The following is a 16,522-nucleotide window of genomic DNA, read 5'->3' as shown; positions in this document are numbered from 1 at the left end:
AAGAGTTACTATCAGTTCTGTTCTTTGGTTGTCTGGCTGTGTTACATACACTCATTATCCATCACCCCCTGGGGCTCATAGATGCTGCCAGCACCTGTTGGAGATGATAAATATCTAGGCCAAAGTTACTAAAAAAATTTTTGCAGTCAAATGGAATGCTCAATCAAGATGACAAGGTATTTTCAAAGAATAAATAAGCACTGATACCTACTTTTGTCCGCTTTTCTTCCTCTTGGCTACACATACGTGACCTGATCCTGGTGGTCATTCTGCTTGGCTGCCAGCCTTTTCTGGGCCTTGCTCCTCATCTCCTTTCTTCCAGAATTGCTCTCTAGCACAGTGGCCACTTCCCAGACAAACCACTGTCATCTCCACGTAGGATAAGCTTCACCTGGTATCCCAGTCTGACTCTTGCCATGTTCACTGATTACGTTGTATCAGAGGGTACAATTCAGTACCCCTTCTGAGGTCAGTGAACTCTTTGAGGGCACTCTTTATCTAAGCACCCCCTATTATCAAATACAGTGTCAGTCACACAGCCATCAAAATTCCTTGAGTGAATTACTTCTGGGACTGCCGTGTCTCGGGCAACATTTCTCATCCAGGAAAGCATTTTCATAGCCAGGCTTTTATTCACTGACTTTTTTTCTCTCTCCAGAGAGGTATAAGACCAAGCATTAGATGATATTTTTCTCTTCAAATATCCCTACATAGAAACCTCAGACGGGTTAGTTAGGGACAGGTGTGGACATTTGGTCAGTGCTCTCATAGGCTGTGCTTTATGAGGGAAAATGGCATTTCAGGGAGGATTTAAGCCTCAGTGTGATTTTCACTTTATCCCCCCACCCTGTAAGCCTGTCTTCCCCAGTTCCCCACCATGGCCCCTCCCCTCCCAGTGAGACATCTCCTATTTCCTGCCCCAAACTGAACTTGGCTTATCCCTAGAATGTTCCAAGCATTCCTGCCTTCTCCTTGTGCTAGCCTACCTGCGTGACCCTGATGATCTTCTCTTTCTTAAATTCTGTCTGCTGCTGCCCCTTGCAGCCCTTGCTCCAGTCTCTCTGCCCCCAGGAAGCCTGGTTCCCTCCATCGCAGCCCCAAACCCCTGTGGTCTTCTTCCATTTGTGTGAATGGGAATGAATCTCCCTTGCAGTCTGGGACTTTTCCAGGAACTGGAGCCAGGGCTCTTCATCCCCAGCCAACCCTGGCAGAACCTCACTGGATATGTGCAACTCTGCTCTCCCAGGCTTCTCCCCTCACTCCTTTGCCTCCTCTGAATTGAGCATTGGGACATGGGGCAGGAGTGAGAGAGAAAGGGACCCCTACAGACCAAGGAGGAATGCATGCCTTTATTCCCTGTAGGAGAGAATGCTGTGGGAACAGCCATCACTCATGGGGTTAGGGGGCTGGCTTGGTCTTGGGGCTGCAGCCTTGCAGTGATGGAGACACTGCTGGCCCAACAGACAGAGCAGGTCCAGGTGTGGGCTGTTGCCCCTTCCTCAGAGCTTCTCCAGATAGGAGCCAGGAACGAAGCCACGCTGCCCATTCCGTTCCACTGTCCACCAGCCATCCTCCCCTTCCAGAAGGACCTTCAGGATGTCCCCCGCAGAGATGTCCAGTTCGTCAGAATTCTTGGTAACAGAATAGAAGTGCATCAAGCTGAAGGGGCCTGCGGGGAGGATCTGATTGGGCAACCCCCCACTCCAAGCCATAAATTCGAGCTTATCGTCCAGGGTGGCTGAGTCAGCTGACACATGCCCCTCCTCCTGGGGCTGCGGGACCAGACCCCTCTCTCTAGGCTGGGACAGCCCTTGGAGACATAGGATGTGGGATGTGGGGCTTGGCCTCTTGTCTGCCCCACCCCCCTGGTTTCTCATTGTAAGCCTCCCACAAACCTGGGCTTCTTCCCTGCTGTCCCTGCGTTAGGTACGCAGCGTCTTAGCAAGTCAGGGGCCAGGTGTCCTCGCTGTGCCCTTGCCCAAGGGGCACTCTCACTCTAGGCCCACTGCACAAAGCCTCCCCTCTGCTGATGAGCTCTCTTGAGCTTCCTCAGCTCTGTTAGCCCCTATCATGAATACACAGTCCTTCTCCTGGCCTGTATTCCCTGTCAGGAATTGGGCTTTCGGCATCAGTGCAGTTGGACATGCAGCTCCCCAGCCCTGTGTGGGTGCTTGGCCTCAATCAACATGGATGTAAGTCTTGCTCTGCGCTGCTCACCCCAAAGCAAGGAGCAATTTGGACTCTATGGGCATCTTAGCAGAACTGCCCTGTGATTTCATAACCCATCCTCTCCCCATGGACCTCAGGAAACTAAACCCTGCACAGCTGAGGGACCAATTCTGGCTGTAGGTTTCTTGGCAGCTGTGGCCACAGAGAACAGAGTCCTAACCTAAGGGTGCAGAGCTTGACCATTGGGCCATTTCTGCTAGTAGCCCAAGCTCTGTCAGCCTTCCTGCATGTGTGCACATGCACACACACACAGAACACAAAATGCCCATGTCTGCCTGGGCACCACGTGTGTGCATGTGAACAGATTCAGGGAGACACAGGCCCTGATACCCCATTCATCAACATTCACTCAGCAGATACAGAACCCCTCTGAGTGCACACACGCAAGCACACTTGCAGTGCCTGTGCCCACACACGCACACACCTGGACACCCTGAGAGAAGAGGGGGACAAGGGCCTCACCTGAGCTCTGTAGTCATAGAGCGCCCTGTGGTCCTGGACCAGCAGGCTGGGGGGTCCCGGCACCTCCTGTACTGCCACAGCGGCGTAGACACCCTCATTCTGATTGGGGGTGGGAGTCAGTGTGTCTGTGGAGGCTGAGAACAGAGTGAAGCCTGGAGCCCAACCCTTTCATAGGATACTGGTTCCTGAAAGCCCCCCTACTTGGAGCGTCCCCACACTTGGCTTAGCCTTTCTTCCCCCAGCAGTTGGAGGGCCTTCCTGTGCATGTAAAAGTTCTCTCCTTCACCCCAGGGTCACAGTTGTCTGGAGGCCCCCACATCACACCTAGTTACCTGCAGAGGCTGCCAGTGGTGCGCTCTTGGGACTTCCATACAGCAGCCCAGAGAACCTGAGGACGGGGAAGAGAGCAGGTAAGGCAGGTCCTGCAGGAGGGGATGAGGCAGGGAGTCCTCAGAGCTCTAGTGCTAGGGCTGTTCCCAGCCTCCAGGCGCAGGTGTGATTTCTGGGGTGCCCTCCAGGCAGGAGGGTTCCCCCAAGGGTAGTCCTAGTGGCCCTTCTCAGCCCCTAGCCCCAGCAGGTTCTTGCTCCACCCCACTCCAACGGGAAGTGAGCGGGCCCTCAGAGGTGGACCCACTGCACCCACTGGGCTCATCACCTGCTGAGCGCAGCCAGCCCGCCACCCTGAGCTGTTCTCCACTCAAACTAGGCCTTGCCCAGCCACCCCGCAACCGCATGAGGCAACAGTGCCCACTGTACATCTGAGCTCTGCAGGCAGCACTGAGCTGATTCACCCTCCCCCTGTGCCTGGCTCAGGCCTGGACTGAGCTAGAGTCATGAAGTTTCAGTGAATACAAAGCAAACAACACGGAATAAGCAAGAGGCAGGCACTGGGGCCACCTCAGAAAGCCAACAGTGCTAAAGGCTAAAAAATTAGAGGCTACCTGTCTGCCTCAGGGAAGGCTAAAGGCTGCCTGGTGGGGTCAAGTCTTGAAAGACTTAGCTTTCTAACAGGCAGAGACTGGGGGGTGGGGCGTGGGGGTGGGGGCAGCAGAGTGGTGACTGAGCGGAGCAGAGCTCCTGAGGCTGGTGTATGCTCTGCCTCGCTGCCTTGTTTCCCCAGAGTTGTCTACACTTGCAACTCCAATTCCTTCTTTCACTCACTTCCCAGTCCCTGCCCCCTGCCCCTCTCCACCTTGCCTGGTTACTGGCTGACCCAGACAGCGGCCCCTCCCACCCCTGCCCTCTCCTCTACCCAGCAGGACCTCTCTCTTACCTTCACTCCTCTCTGTCCCTTTTTAAAATTTTTTAAATTTATTTTTTAATTACAGCTGACATACAGTAGTAGGTTCAGGTGTACAATATAGTGATTAGACATTTATATACCTTCTGAAGTGATCACCCTGATAAATCTAGTACCCATTTGACATCATACAGTTAGTACAGTATTATTGACAATATTCTCTGTGCCGTGTTTTACATCTCTGGTGACTATTTTTATAACTGACAATTTGTACTTCTTAATTCCTTCACCTTTTTTCTCACCCTTCCAACCCTCCTTTCATCCAACAACCATCAATTTGTTCTGTTTCTATGAGTTTGTTTCTGTTTTGTTTGTTCTTTAGATTCCACAAAGAAGTGAAACTATATGGTATTTGTCTTTTTCTGACTGATTTATTTCATTTAGCCTAGGTCCATTGCACATCACAAGAGTTCATTCTTTTTATGGATGAGTAATATTTATTGTATATGTGTACTATATCTTCATTATCCAGTTGTCTGTTGATGGACACTTGGGCTGCTTCCATATCTTGTCCATTATAAACAACACTGCAATGAACATAGGGGTGCATACATCTTTTCTAATTAGTGTTTTGGATTTCTTCAGATAAGTGCCCAGAAGTGGAATTCCTGGACCCTATGGCAGCTCTACTTTTGCTTTTTTGAGGAAACTCCATACTGTTTTCCATAGTGACTGCACTGATCTGCATTCCCACCAGCAGTCCACGAAGGTTCCCTTTCTCCACATGCTCATAAATATTCTGACAGGTGCGAGCTGATATCTTATTGTTGTTTTAATTTGCATTTCTCTGCTGATTAGTAACATTGAGCATCTTTTAATATATCTATTGGCCATCTTTATGTCCTCTTTGGAGAAATGTCTGTAGGTGTCCACTGTCCATTTTTAAATTTGATTGTGTTTTGAGTTTATTTATTTAATCCTCACCCAAGGATATGATTTTGTATTGATTTTAAAGGGGAAAGGAGAGAGGGAGAGAGAGAGAAAGAGACAGAGAAATATTGATGTGAGAGAGAAACATCAATTGGTTGTCTCCCATATGCACCCCACCAGGATTTACACCTGCAACATTTTGGCATATGGGACGATGCTCCCACCAACTGAACCACCAGCTAGGGCAGATTGTTTGTATTTTTATGTTGAGCTGTTTGAGTCCTTTATATATTTTGGATGTTAGTCCCTTATTGAATGTATTATTTACAAATATCTCCTCCCATTCAATAGGCTGCCTTTCCTTTTGCTGATGGTTTCCTTTATGGTACAAAAGCTTTTAAGTTTTATGTAGTTACTTATGTTTATTTTTGCTTTTGTTTCCCTTGCCCAAAGAGGCATACTCAAAAAAATATTGCTAAGAGCAATGTCAAAGAGTTTATTGCCTATATTTTGTTTTAGGATTTTTATGGTTTCAGGTTTTACATTGAAGTCATTTAATCCATTAATCTATTTTGAGTTGATTCTTGTATATGGTATAAGAATGTGGTCTAATTTCACTTTTTTGCATGTCTCTGTCCAGGTTTTCCTAACATCATTTATTGAATAGACTGTCTTTATCCCATTGTATATTCTTACTTCCTTTGTCATAGATTAGTTGACCATATAGGTATGGGTTTATTTTTGGGCTCTGTATTCTGTTCCATTGATCTATGTGTCTTTTTTTTATGCCAGTACTGTGCTGGTTTGATTACTATAGCCTTGTAGTATAGAGTGCCGTTAGGTAGTGTGATACTCCAACTTTGTTCTTCTTTCTCAAGATTGCTATAGCTGTTTGAGGTCTTTTCTGGTTCCACATAAATGTATGGATTATGTATTCTACTTCTGTGAAAAATGCCATTTGGGTATTGTGGTAGGGAGTACATTGAATCTATACATTGCTTTGGTTAGTATGGATATTTTAACAATGCTAATTCTTCTTATCCATGAGCACAGTATATGCTTCCATTTATTTGTGTCTCCTTCCATTTCTTTCTTTAAAGTCTATAGTTTTCTGAGTATAGATCTTTTACCTCCTTGGCTATATTTATTCCTAGGTATTTTATTCTTTTTGATGCAATTGTGTATGGATTTGTTTTCTTAATTTCTCTTTCACTATTGGTGTATAAAATGCACCAATTTCTGAATATTAATAATTTTGCATCCTGCTACTTTACTGAATTCACTTATTAGTCCTAATTTATTAGTTTTTTGGTGGAGTCCTTAGTGTTCTCTATAGATAGTATCATGTCATCTGCAAATAATGACTGTTTTACCTCCTTCTTTCCGATTTAGATGCCTTTTATTTCTTCTTCATGTCTGATTGCTGTGGCTAGGACTTCCAAGACTATATTCAATAATAGTTGTGAGTGGACATTCTTTTCTTGTTCCCTTTCTGTCTTTTCTTGACACTGTCTAAGGTGAACTCTCATTCAGTTGTTTAAATGACCCTCTGTGATGGGATGCAGGTCCTCACTGGGGGTGCAGGGAGGCCTGAGTCCCCCAAGATTTTGGTAAAATTGTGATGGTATGAATGTCCTTTTCCTGGGGTCACTGCTTTCTCAAAGTTCTCAGAGGAGTGCTCTGTGCTCCCTGTTCTGAGCTTCAGTGGTTCTCATGAGTCTCTGCTTCCCTGAAGCATCCTTCTAGGAGATCCTAGGGGCTCCTGAGGTCTTGGAAATGAGAAGTCCTGAGAGGGCTGGGAACTCCATCTACAACCACCCGACCACCACCACCACCTACCCTGACCTCACCATTTCCCTTCTCTGCACAAGGTTGGAGGGAGAGAGGAGGTCATGGGAACTTCAGGGTGGAGGTGGGGCACAGGTACCATGTGAAACCCACAGATTCTCCTAGAAGCCCACAGACAGTATAGAGTCCCTCCTAAGACCTGGCTGCTGGTGTACTCCCAAAGAAGGCTAAAGCACTCCCAAATGGCTGTCATCATCCAAGGCCTAAAGCAAGAGAGTTCTTTTGTTCTGAGTCTTACCCTAGCACTCATGGGTCCTGGACCTAGAGAAGGTGAGTAACTTGTTCAGGTAACACAGTGAGGCATGGCACTAGGATTCTACCTGAAAAGCCTAGAGAGTTTTCCAAGTGTACTGGCTATGAGGTCTGCTCCTATGTCCTAATCCTGCACCAGCAGGGGAGGGTCACCACTGCAGCCTGACTGTCCAGGGCACCAGCCCAGGCTAGCAGTGGCTTCAAGAGGCAAGAAGCCAGCCTAAGGCATCCCTGGAGCTCTCAGCATTCACTAATGAATATGTGGGGTGTGATTATTTGTTTAATGTCCAGGTCCCCTTGGGCTGAGTGTTTCATGAGACCAGGTTGAGCCTGTCTTGTCCCCAAAGAGTGCCCAGCACCTGAATACAGCACCAGGCATACAGTGGATGATTAATAAATACATATACAAGATCTGTCTGGAAAAAGTACAGCCATTGCTAATATAATGAGAACAGTTTGTGCAACATCAGTATAACCTGACAGCCAAGGAGAGTAGACTGGAACGTGCATGTGTGAACAATGACCACTTCACTGTACTAGTGTACAGTGAGCATGTGTACTGTGTGGCCATTGCATTCAAAATGACTAAGTGAGTGGAGCAATGAATCTGAATCAAATTTTGCATTAAGCTTGAACATTCCTCTGTGGAAACATGATTCAGAAGGCTGTAGCTATGGGCAGCTGGAGATTGGCAGCTTCACGTGACAACATGCCTGCTCATGCATCACATCTCACGCAGAGTGTTTTGACGAAACATCAAATCACCCAGATGCCTCAGTCCCACTACAGCCCAGATTTGGTGCCCTGTGACTTCTGGCTTTTCTCAAAACTAAAATCACCTTTGAAAGGGAAGAGATATCAAACCGTTGATGAGATTCAGGAAAATACAATGGGGCAGCTGATGGTGATTGGGAGAACTGTGTGAGGTCCTAAGGTGCCTACTTTGAAGGGGACTGAGGCATCATTTTCCTGTGTGCAGTGTTTCTTGTGTCTTGTATCTTCTTCAATAAATATCTCCATTTTTTATATTACATGGCTGAATATCTTCTGGACAGACCTCGTAGATCAGCCAGTTGCAGGAGGAGAGGCGGGACCTGCTTCCTTCCCCCCACCCCATCTCTGCATCCTGGTGGGTGTCTCACCTTTTTATCATGCCACAGGATGGTTGTATGCCGGGGCTGCCAGATGATAGGGTGACCTCCCGATCATAGTAGTTCTGGAAAGGCACTGGAGCTGTGGAGAGCAACCCTGTGAGGCCCAGGGGTGCCGAGGGCAGGGCAGGAAGGACATCTGCCACCTGACACCCCAACCTGTCCCCATCCCAGAACCCAGACTGGGGCCCCACTTTCTTACCCTGGCCCTGGCCCACTCTTGCACTTGGGGAGTGGGCCTCTCTCACTTCCATGAGAGAAGTGAGCACCACTGAGACCAAATATTCTGGATTCATAATTTAGTGGGACCAAACAAGCTGAAGTGGATGCTCTGAGGAGGCTCTCCACCTCCATTTCCTCTTCTGAGTATTAAGTGTTATTAAGCTCTGTTTATCCTCTGCCTCAGGGGACCATATTGTCCTTAGCTCCTCCCTGGAATCTGGGGACGTCGCCACCCAGAGGGGATTTGTGAGCCACACCAGCCCTGCCCTGGTAGTTGAGGCTCAGAGAACCAGGACCAGGCCTCCTGGGACAGACAGGCCTGGATCCAGAGTCCGTGTTGCCAGCAGGCCGGGCCTCACCTGGGGGCTCAGTGCCTGTGCTCTTGGCCTGGATGAAACCATCGATGTCGGCTTCCACTCTGCAGCCTTCCAGAGTCACCCGCACTTCCTCATAGAGCTGCAGGGGGGAAAGAACAGCGGCTGAGGAGCCAGGCCTCACCTACATGCCCTCCCTCATCAAAGCCCTGTCTCTATGGCTCTGAACTCTGGACAGGGGCTTCCACCACACCAGCCTCCTCACAGGCCTTGTGTGTACAGCTCAGTGCTTGTATTCGGGGGGTCTTGGGGTGTAACTGCCCTACGTCTGCCAGAGGAGTCAGAGCCCTGGATGAAAGCATCTCCTGGTTTCCTGAACACTTCCTATACACAAAATCCTATGCAGGGAACTTACCTCACTCCTGTACTCTGCAGTAGACACTATTTCCTCTATTTTATAGACAAGGAAACTTGGAGAAGGGAAGTCACTTGCCCAATATCACAAAGCAGGAATTCAGTACAACTGGGCTTTGTTCCATTATGACAGGACCCAGAGCCCACACTCCTTCCTCTGCCACCAAGGAGGCAGAGGAACCCAAAACCCCACAGCCCATGAGCAGAGAGGTCAGACAAAGAACAGCAGTGGGCCTCAGGGAGTCAGGGCTGCCTCAAGAGAGTTCATGGCTCTGGAGCTACCTGAACAGAGGTGAGACCCTGGCGAAGAGGTAGTGGCCCCTCTTGGCTGCGTAGGACCTACCCTAACCACCCAGCATATAGAACAAGTTCAGTAAGGGAACTCGGACGCCCAGGAGATGTCTAAGGGACAGAGGAGGGACTGGTCCTCAGTTCCTACAAATGTCAGGCTTGGAGCAGAGCATCCCAGGGTCCTCCAGTCTCTGCAGACTTCTGAGGGGTGTGTCCACCTGTCTTCCTCACCCTGGCAGAACCAAGAACAAGCACAGCTTCTAGGCAGAGCGGCTATGCTTCTGTGCCACACTGAGCTCCCTGTCCTTGGGGCCCTTGGAGCAGAGGATGAAGTCTGAGGTGTTTGTTGACCAACCCAGGTGGACCTGGGCATGCTGCTGACCAGAAGCTGCTTTCTCTTCACCCGCCTCCTCTACCAGCTCAGTCCATACCCCTCCCTACCCTTGGCCCCCTGACCTCATCATCCTTGACACACTGCATGGAGAGCTGATTGCAGTGCACCCATAGGGCATTTCGGAGGATGGTCAGCCTGTCAGACTCTTGCAGCTGGAAGGCCTGTGTCGGGGGTGAGGAGAGGGAGACAAGAGGCTGAGAAGGGAGCTACAGAGCCAGGCCAGTGCTGGGCTCCACTCACAGCTCAGCTAGGGCTGACAAGCCAGACCCCATCTGTTGAAAGCCAAGTCTAAAGGAAAGACTCTTGCTAGTGGTTCCCACACCATATCTGTGCCAACACCTCAGGCTTCTGGGAAGGAGGCTGAGTAGCTTGTGAGGTTCCTGCCCCCACCACACACTGGAAAGGCCCTAGGATGGTGTCATGAGAGGAGCAATCCTGAGGCCTGCCTCCCAGGTCCTATTCCCCAGTAGGGCCCAGGGAAGCTAGGGGGTTTTTCTGAGCCTCAGGGATGAAGAGTGCCTACCTGAAACAGAGGGGCCCAGGGCACAAAGCCAGGCAGTGAGCTCTCTGGGGGCAGGTACCCAGCCCAGACTGAGGAGTGAGTTCATGAATGGGCAAATGAAGGAATGAGGCCTCCCCACCCCCACCCCCACTACCTTAGTTCCCCCCATGAAGTGGCTGGAGCAGGGAGGAATGTCTTTCCTATTTTACAGCTGTGGAAACTGAGGCCCAGAGTCACTCACCTCACAGGTGGTCCGGTGCTCCTGTTCCCACTCGCCCTGCACCTTCTCTAGCTGCTCAGTGTTCTGTCTGTACACTCGCTCTGGAAGCACAGGTGGCCGTCAGGGAGGCCAGTGGCCTAGACACCCACCCTCACTGCCCACCCCTTTGCTCCTGCAGTGCCCCAGTTCAGTGCCCTCTTCCCCAGAGAGATCTGTCTTGGCTGCTGGTACCTGGTCTGGACACTTATCAGGGCCACCCACTATGGTACTCCTCCTTTTGGGGTAACTCTTAGCTCCCTACTATGCTCCAGTTGCCCAAGTTTGGAGTAAAGCCCGTATACCCAAGGTTAGAGTCCAGGACTCTCACCATCCCCAGTCCCACCATCACTTTCCAGATGGGAAATTGAGGGCAGTATTGAAGGAGGGTAGAGGAAAGTATGGTAACTGTTGGGTTGGGAACCAAGCAGGGTTGGCCATAACCTCTGTCCCCAGAACTCAGGTTCACATGCCCTCCAGCCATGGGAGCAGTTGGGTCCTGGGAGAGGCAGAGAAGGGAGACCTTTCCCAGGAAAAGGGAGCAAGGTGAGCTTTCTGTCCTAAGGGGTGTGGTGGCAGAGACAAGGGGTGTTGTGGGTTTGGGCATCAGGTGAAGGACAGAGGAAACAAGCCCAGAGAAGGGTGTGTGTGTGAGAGAGAGAGAGAGAGAGAGAGAGAGAGAGAGAGAGAGAGATGACTGGGTCTGTCTGCCAAGATGGTGGCTGTGAAAGTCCCAGGCTCTAGAGTCAGATGACCTGGGTTGGATGCAGTCACCACCACTTATTGACTGTGATCTTGGGTAAATTACTTGACCTCTCTGCGCCTCAGTTTAGTCATCTGTTAAAAAGGAGGATAACAATAGCAGTCACCTCAGAGGACTGTTGTACAAATTAGTTAAAACATGCAAACCACTAAGAATAGTGTTGGCAAATGAAAGAATATGAATGTTTTTATTTTACTTGCATAAGTATGAAAGTGAGAGTGACAAGCTTCTGACTCTGTGTATCAGGTGTGAGTGTGTATGTCCCCAGGGTACGAAAGTGTACAGCTGAGGAAAGGCCTGTCTAGTCCACCACCCAGGTCTGAGGAGTTGGGCAGGCCACATACCTGCGTCCATGGCTGAGTCCCGGCACTGCTTGGCTTTGTTCTGGCTCTGAGGAGGCAAAGGGAAAGCAGTGCTGAGTCTCTACCCTGGAAACCACTGCCCCCAGCTTAGGGCTCCCAGACCCTCTGGGTGACTCTGAAGTGCCTGTCACACCTCTCCCTGACTACCCAGGAGGACACTCAGCAGCCAACTGGGAGCAGGTTCCATTATTTACTCCAGCTTCACCCCACAGAGAACCACAATAAGAAAGTTTCCAATAAAAAAACAAAACAAAACAAACTTGCAGCACATGCAGAAACACAGGAAAACTAGACGTCAGAACCTAGAGGGAGAAATGTAGACCAGGGGCCAAGACATGGGGCTCCATGTGGCCAGTGCTGAACCTCCTGGTTGGGACTTGGGCTCCGGCCCCCACTTGCTGCCCCCAACTGACCCTCAGGGCCCTGCCCTCTATGGGCCTCAGCTTTCCTGTATATGCAAGAGGCAAAATGTGTCAGGGCCCTGTGGCTCACCATCATGGCCTCAGCTTCCTACCTGTGACATGAGCCCACTGAGCCCCACTCCCAGGGTTGTATGAGGGCTAGCATCTGCTCTCGTTGCCTGTGAGCTCTGGGCCTGGGCTGCAGAGGGCCTGCTCTAAGAAATGGGTCTTTGGGTGCAGCCTGGAGATGGCAAAAGGGATCAAGCTGACCCTGTCAGTTCATGCCCTGAGATTCTAGGAAACCCGTTTCACAGATGGGGATATGAGGTTCCGAGAGGGGTGGGCAGCTAGCATGTCCCAGAAGCAGACCTTGCCTAGGGGTGTCAGCGGCACCCCTTCCCTGCCTTACCTGCCCTGCCCCAGCCCTGGGTGACAGCATATGGCCTCAGTGGCCCCACGCACCTTTTCCACCTGCTTGTGTTGGCCGTTGGTGCTAATGCGCTCGAAGGCCTGCTCAGCATCATCTGCATCCCGGCACTTCTGCTCATATGTCTTCTTAGACTGGGGGTGTGGAGGAGTATTACTTGCAGGGGCCTAGAGTGAGACTCCCTGAGTCCAGTCTTCCTTCTTTCTGTGGGAGTATGTGGGTGGAGTGGGGGCCTGCCTCCTCACCAGGGACAGGGATATGGAGGTCCAGAACGGTGAGGAGGAGGAAGTCTTGTTCCCAGGCCCCCTTCCGTTGGGGATACTGTAGCCCCGTCCAAGGCCCCAGCCTCTTCAGAGAAGAGTCACATTAAACCACAACCAAGTCCCTGAAAATACCATGTATCGTGATGATTCTAGCCCCTTGTGCAACCTTTTTCTCCTCATCCAGTGTCCTAGGGGACACAGATCAGGGGTCCCTTTTCCCTCCACTCTTGGAGTCTGCAACTGACAGCATGAATCACCCTGGGGGCCACTGTCTGAGACTGACAGGCTGTCCAACAGTCAAGAGTTCCCCAGCAGGGCACCGACCATGTGACAGGCCAATGTGCATGTTACTGGATAAAAAGCCGAGGCCATCTCTGTCCCAGGTCTCCTAGGGTCCACACCTTGTCTGTATTTCTCAAGGCCTAAGAGCCTTGCACCCACCTCCATGGCCTTCTTGTAGAGTGACAGCTTGCTTTTCTGAACACGGTCCATGATGGCTTCATACTGCAGGGGACATGAGGCTCTTAGAATGGAGATTTGGCCTCTGGACCCTCCCCTAAGCCAAGAGGAAGGGGTTTCCCTGGGATGAGGTGCAGCATTCCCTCCCAGCTCTGAAGGGGATAACAACAAGATGCCCTTCATCTCCCATAGCTTGCTTTATCACAATTACTGCTCAGAACAGAGAAAAGCCCAGGGCATGTGCATGCCCATCATGTCCTCTGATTGGCTGCAGCCCCCAGCCAGGACTTGGTCTCTAGCTGGAGAATATCCAATGTATGTGTGCATGCATGCGCGTGCATGCACATACACACACACACATACACAGAGTCCTCACAAGCCTCTGTACCCATTCACAGCTGTCACACACTGTGTACACACTTAGGCACACACATGCACACAAAGTGCCACATGACACACACATGCAGAAGTACACACTAATAGGCCCGCATGCTCCCACTGCTCCCACTTGCACATACAGGTCTTCACACATTCCTGGAGCACCCATAGATACCATACACAAGCACACTCACATGTTCCCTGTGTACAGCGACAGGCCTGTTTGCACAGGTGAACACACACACTCTAAACTTAGTCATGGCCCCCAGCAGGTACACAGGCCACTGCACCTTCACTTCCCTCCCAGGCTCCTTGTTTAGATGGAGAGGGTGATGACACTCGGTCTAGACAGAAATTGGATGTAAGCTATGAGAGGAATTGGAAATGAAGTGACCCTCATGTTGGGGCTGGAGCTAGTTGTACCTGGGTCACAGTAGGGCCCACGCCAGGGGAGAGACTTCAGGTAAGCCACCTGATGACACACAAATACACTGAGACACACTCGTATGCTCATAGGTGTGCACGTGTGTGCCCACATTCTCCCTCACACACACACATGCACAGATGTGCCCAGGCAGGCTTCCCCACATACTGCATCACAGCTCTTTAGTTATGAGTGTGCTGGCCAGTCTGGGGAAGGTGTTACACTGTGTAAAACATTTTCTGCAGACATACAACACCTCTGGCCACAGAAGAGCTTAAAATAGGCAGTCTGGGGCCTCACTGTCAGCAGGCGATTACCTGCTCTACAGGCAAGCACCTGTTCAAAAAGGTCATTTGCTCCAGCACCTCAAGTCTGGATGGGTTTGTAGAGCTAGCTTTGGGGACCCACTGTCTGCTCAGGAACCCAAATTTAGAACCTCAGACAAAGAGTACAGCCACACTGAACAGGAGCCTGGTTCTGGGCTGGGTTCTCAAAGCTTAGAAAGTGGACATAAGTGTCCCACCCTTCAGCTGAGGCGTAGTGAAGGAGGCAACACGTCCAGGCCAGTGTGCCCAGCCTGGCCCCAGCAAGGAGCTGGGTCCTTATTCCCCTTCACAGCTCAGCTGTATGGACTTTTCCACTTTCAATTCTTTGGATATTTTACAGGTACCCTTCCTCTCCAAGTAAGAAGTGTTTCTGTGTGCTGGCCTCTTCCTCCTTGTCCAGAGAACCACCTTCATCACTAAGGCTGTAGAGGCTAAGCATGTGTCCCCACATGTCCCCCTCAGTGGGCCAAATGATCATCCTGTCTCAGGCTTGGGAGGGGGCTCTTGGACACAAAGGTCACAAAGCTCACCTCCCCCCCTACCACGGCAGCTTCCCTGACATGTAGCCTTCAACCTCTGCTTGCACACTTCCCATGATGGGAGCCTCACTTTCTTTCCATACAGTCCTTTCATCTAAAGACAGTCATGTCATACATATGGGGCACAAAGTATCTTTGGACGTGAGGTAAGCGTGACACTGTCGACTCCCTGTAGGTTCTCTTCGCCTCCTCAGCCTTGGGCAGCCCTGAAGAGTGGTCAGTGACTGGCTCCAGGTCTGCCTTTCTCCCAGACAAACAGCCTGGCTCAGGACCAGTTTTTGGTGACTCTCCAATTTGGTTTGCTTTCTTTGGGTAACCCGCAAGCTGTCACTGCCCCTCTACAGTCTGCTGAGGTAGGATGGTCAACAAGACCCATATCTTCCTTTTTCTTGGCATGAGACAGCTCAGAGAAGGACCCCCAGCGGGGCTCCCAGGCCTATGAGCTGAGCCCTTCCAATTCTTCTTCAAATCACCCTCACCCCCAACCCTTGAGTGTTGCCCCCAAACCTCCATGGGCTCTGTCAGGAGGGTCCATCTCCCACCACCTCCACAATGAACATGGCCACCTCCCACTTGGGGTCTTGATGATGGGGGAGCACCCCAGCACCTGCCTCACCTTTTTCCTCTGTTCCTTCTGCCTCTCTCGGAACTCCTCAAGGCTGCGGAGCTCCTCACGCAGGGCCAGGGCCAGCTGTATGTGAGAGCTGCCCACATCCTCGATTTCTGAGGGCAGAGTATGGACATTGTTGGCCTCCCACGTAAAACCTGATGAGCCTGTCACCCACACACTCACCCCATCTAGGCCAGCCTCTGTTGTTCCAAATCCTCCACCAGTGCCACAGGCCTGTGTGCATCCTGAAATCCGGCCTGGCCAGAATCCATCCACCTCTGTCTATGTTCCCAAAAGATCTTGTCACCCTACAGCCTGGTGTAGGGCACAGCTGAGACTTACGCTGCTTCAGGGAGTCAAAGGAGGCCCTCAGTGAGCTGAAAAACAGAGATCAGGGTCAGCAGGAAGAGAGAGGAGTGGAACTTGAAGCACCACCTAGCTCCAGGGACTTTTATTTTGGCAGGAAGACCCCAGGTCACTCACATACACTGACCTGGGATTTCTAGAAGGCAGAGCTTTCTTTGGGAATTATAAAGCAGTCAAACCTCCCCACTGTAGTAGAATGATCCTGGCTTCTGTATGTTCTCAAGGCCCCTTCCCTCCCACCTTGGAGCCCCTCCTCTGGCTGAGGTAGGAGAAGGCAGGGTTCAGACCTGGATTTAGGCAGGTGGCCTGGAGGATATTTTAGCAGAAGGTGGATGGGATGGGGCAAGAATGGAAGGGTTACAGGAAGGGAGAAATGTGGGAGCCTTAGGATAGGGAGAACAGGATGCACAGGTGAGGATAGTGAGAGGATATCTCTGGCGGGGGTGGCTGGGTGGGCAGTGGTGAAGCCTCTGAGGGGGACTCAGGAGGGAAAATGGGGAGTTTTCTTTATGGTGTGCTGAGCTGGGGGTGCCTGAGAGAACCCAGCAAGAGGAGTCATGAGGCAGCAGGGTGGCCATTCTAGTGCAGAGATGTGGCACTGTGCGCTCCAGGGTGGGCCTCAGGGAGAGCAGGAAAGAAGAGGCTGGGATTTGGCATGGAGGTAGAGAAGAGCCCCTTTGGCAGGGTTGCCAGATGGAA

General features: G+C 50.8%; 1 protein-coding gene across 2 annotated transcripts in view; it reads right to left on the bottom strand.

Annotated features, from left to right (window-relative positions):
- Positions 1–1,334: 1,334 nt before the first annotated feature.
- PSTPIP1 (proline-serine-threonine phosphatase interacting protein 1) overlaps positions 1,335–16,522 on the bottom strand; it is a 39,335-nt gene continuing 24,147 nt past the window's right edge. The window contains exons 4-15 of one of the 2 annotated variants that reach the window (XM_090269945.1): positions 15,800–15,834; positions 15,464–15,570; positions 13,163–13,225; positions 12,494–12,592; positions 11,613–11,658; positions 10,491–10,570; positions 9,810–9,908; positions 8,694–8,790; positions 8,104–8,194; positions 3,024–3,079; positions 2,692–2,825; positions 1,335–1,631 (exon numbers count right to left, since the gene is read on the bottom strand). In XM_090269945.1, the coding sequence (XP_090126071.1) occupies positions 1,500–1,631; positions 2,692–2,825; positions 3,024–3,079; positions 8,104–8,194; positions 8,694–8,790; positions 9,810–9,908; positions 10,491–10,570; positions 11,613–11,658; positions 12,494–12,592; positions 13,163–13,225; positions 15,464–15,570; positions 15,800–15,834 (1,039 nt within the window). In that variant the 3' untranslated portion in view covers positions 1,335–1,499. The remainder of the gene's footprint in view (positions 1,632–2,691; positions 2,826–3,023; positions 3,080–8,103; positions 8,195–8,693; positions 8,791–9,809; positions 9,909–10,490; positions 10,571–11,612; positions 11,659–12,493; positions 12,593–13,162; positions 13,226–15,463; positions 15,571–15,799; positions 15,835–16,522) is intronic. The other variant, XM_090269946.1, reaches the window with a different exon arrangement.

Source organism: Furipterus horrens, unplaced genomic scaffold (assembly GCF_987537825.1).
Source record: "Furipterus horrens unplaced genomic scaffold, mFurHor1.1.pri manual_scaffold_3, whole genome shotgun sequence".
In the NCBI taxonomy this organism is placed as follows: domain Eukaryota; kingdom Metazoa; phylum Chordata; class Mammalia; order Chiroptera; family Furipteridae; genus Furipterus; species Furipterus horrens.
Note: the sequence above shows the minus strand (reverse complement) of the source record. Positions and strands in the feature narration are given on the sequence as shown.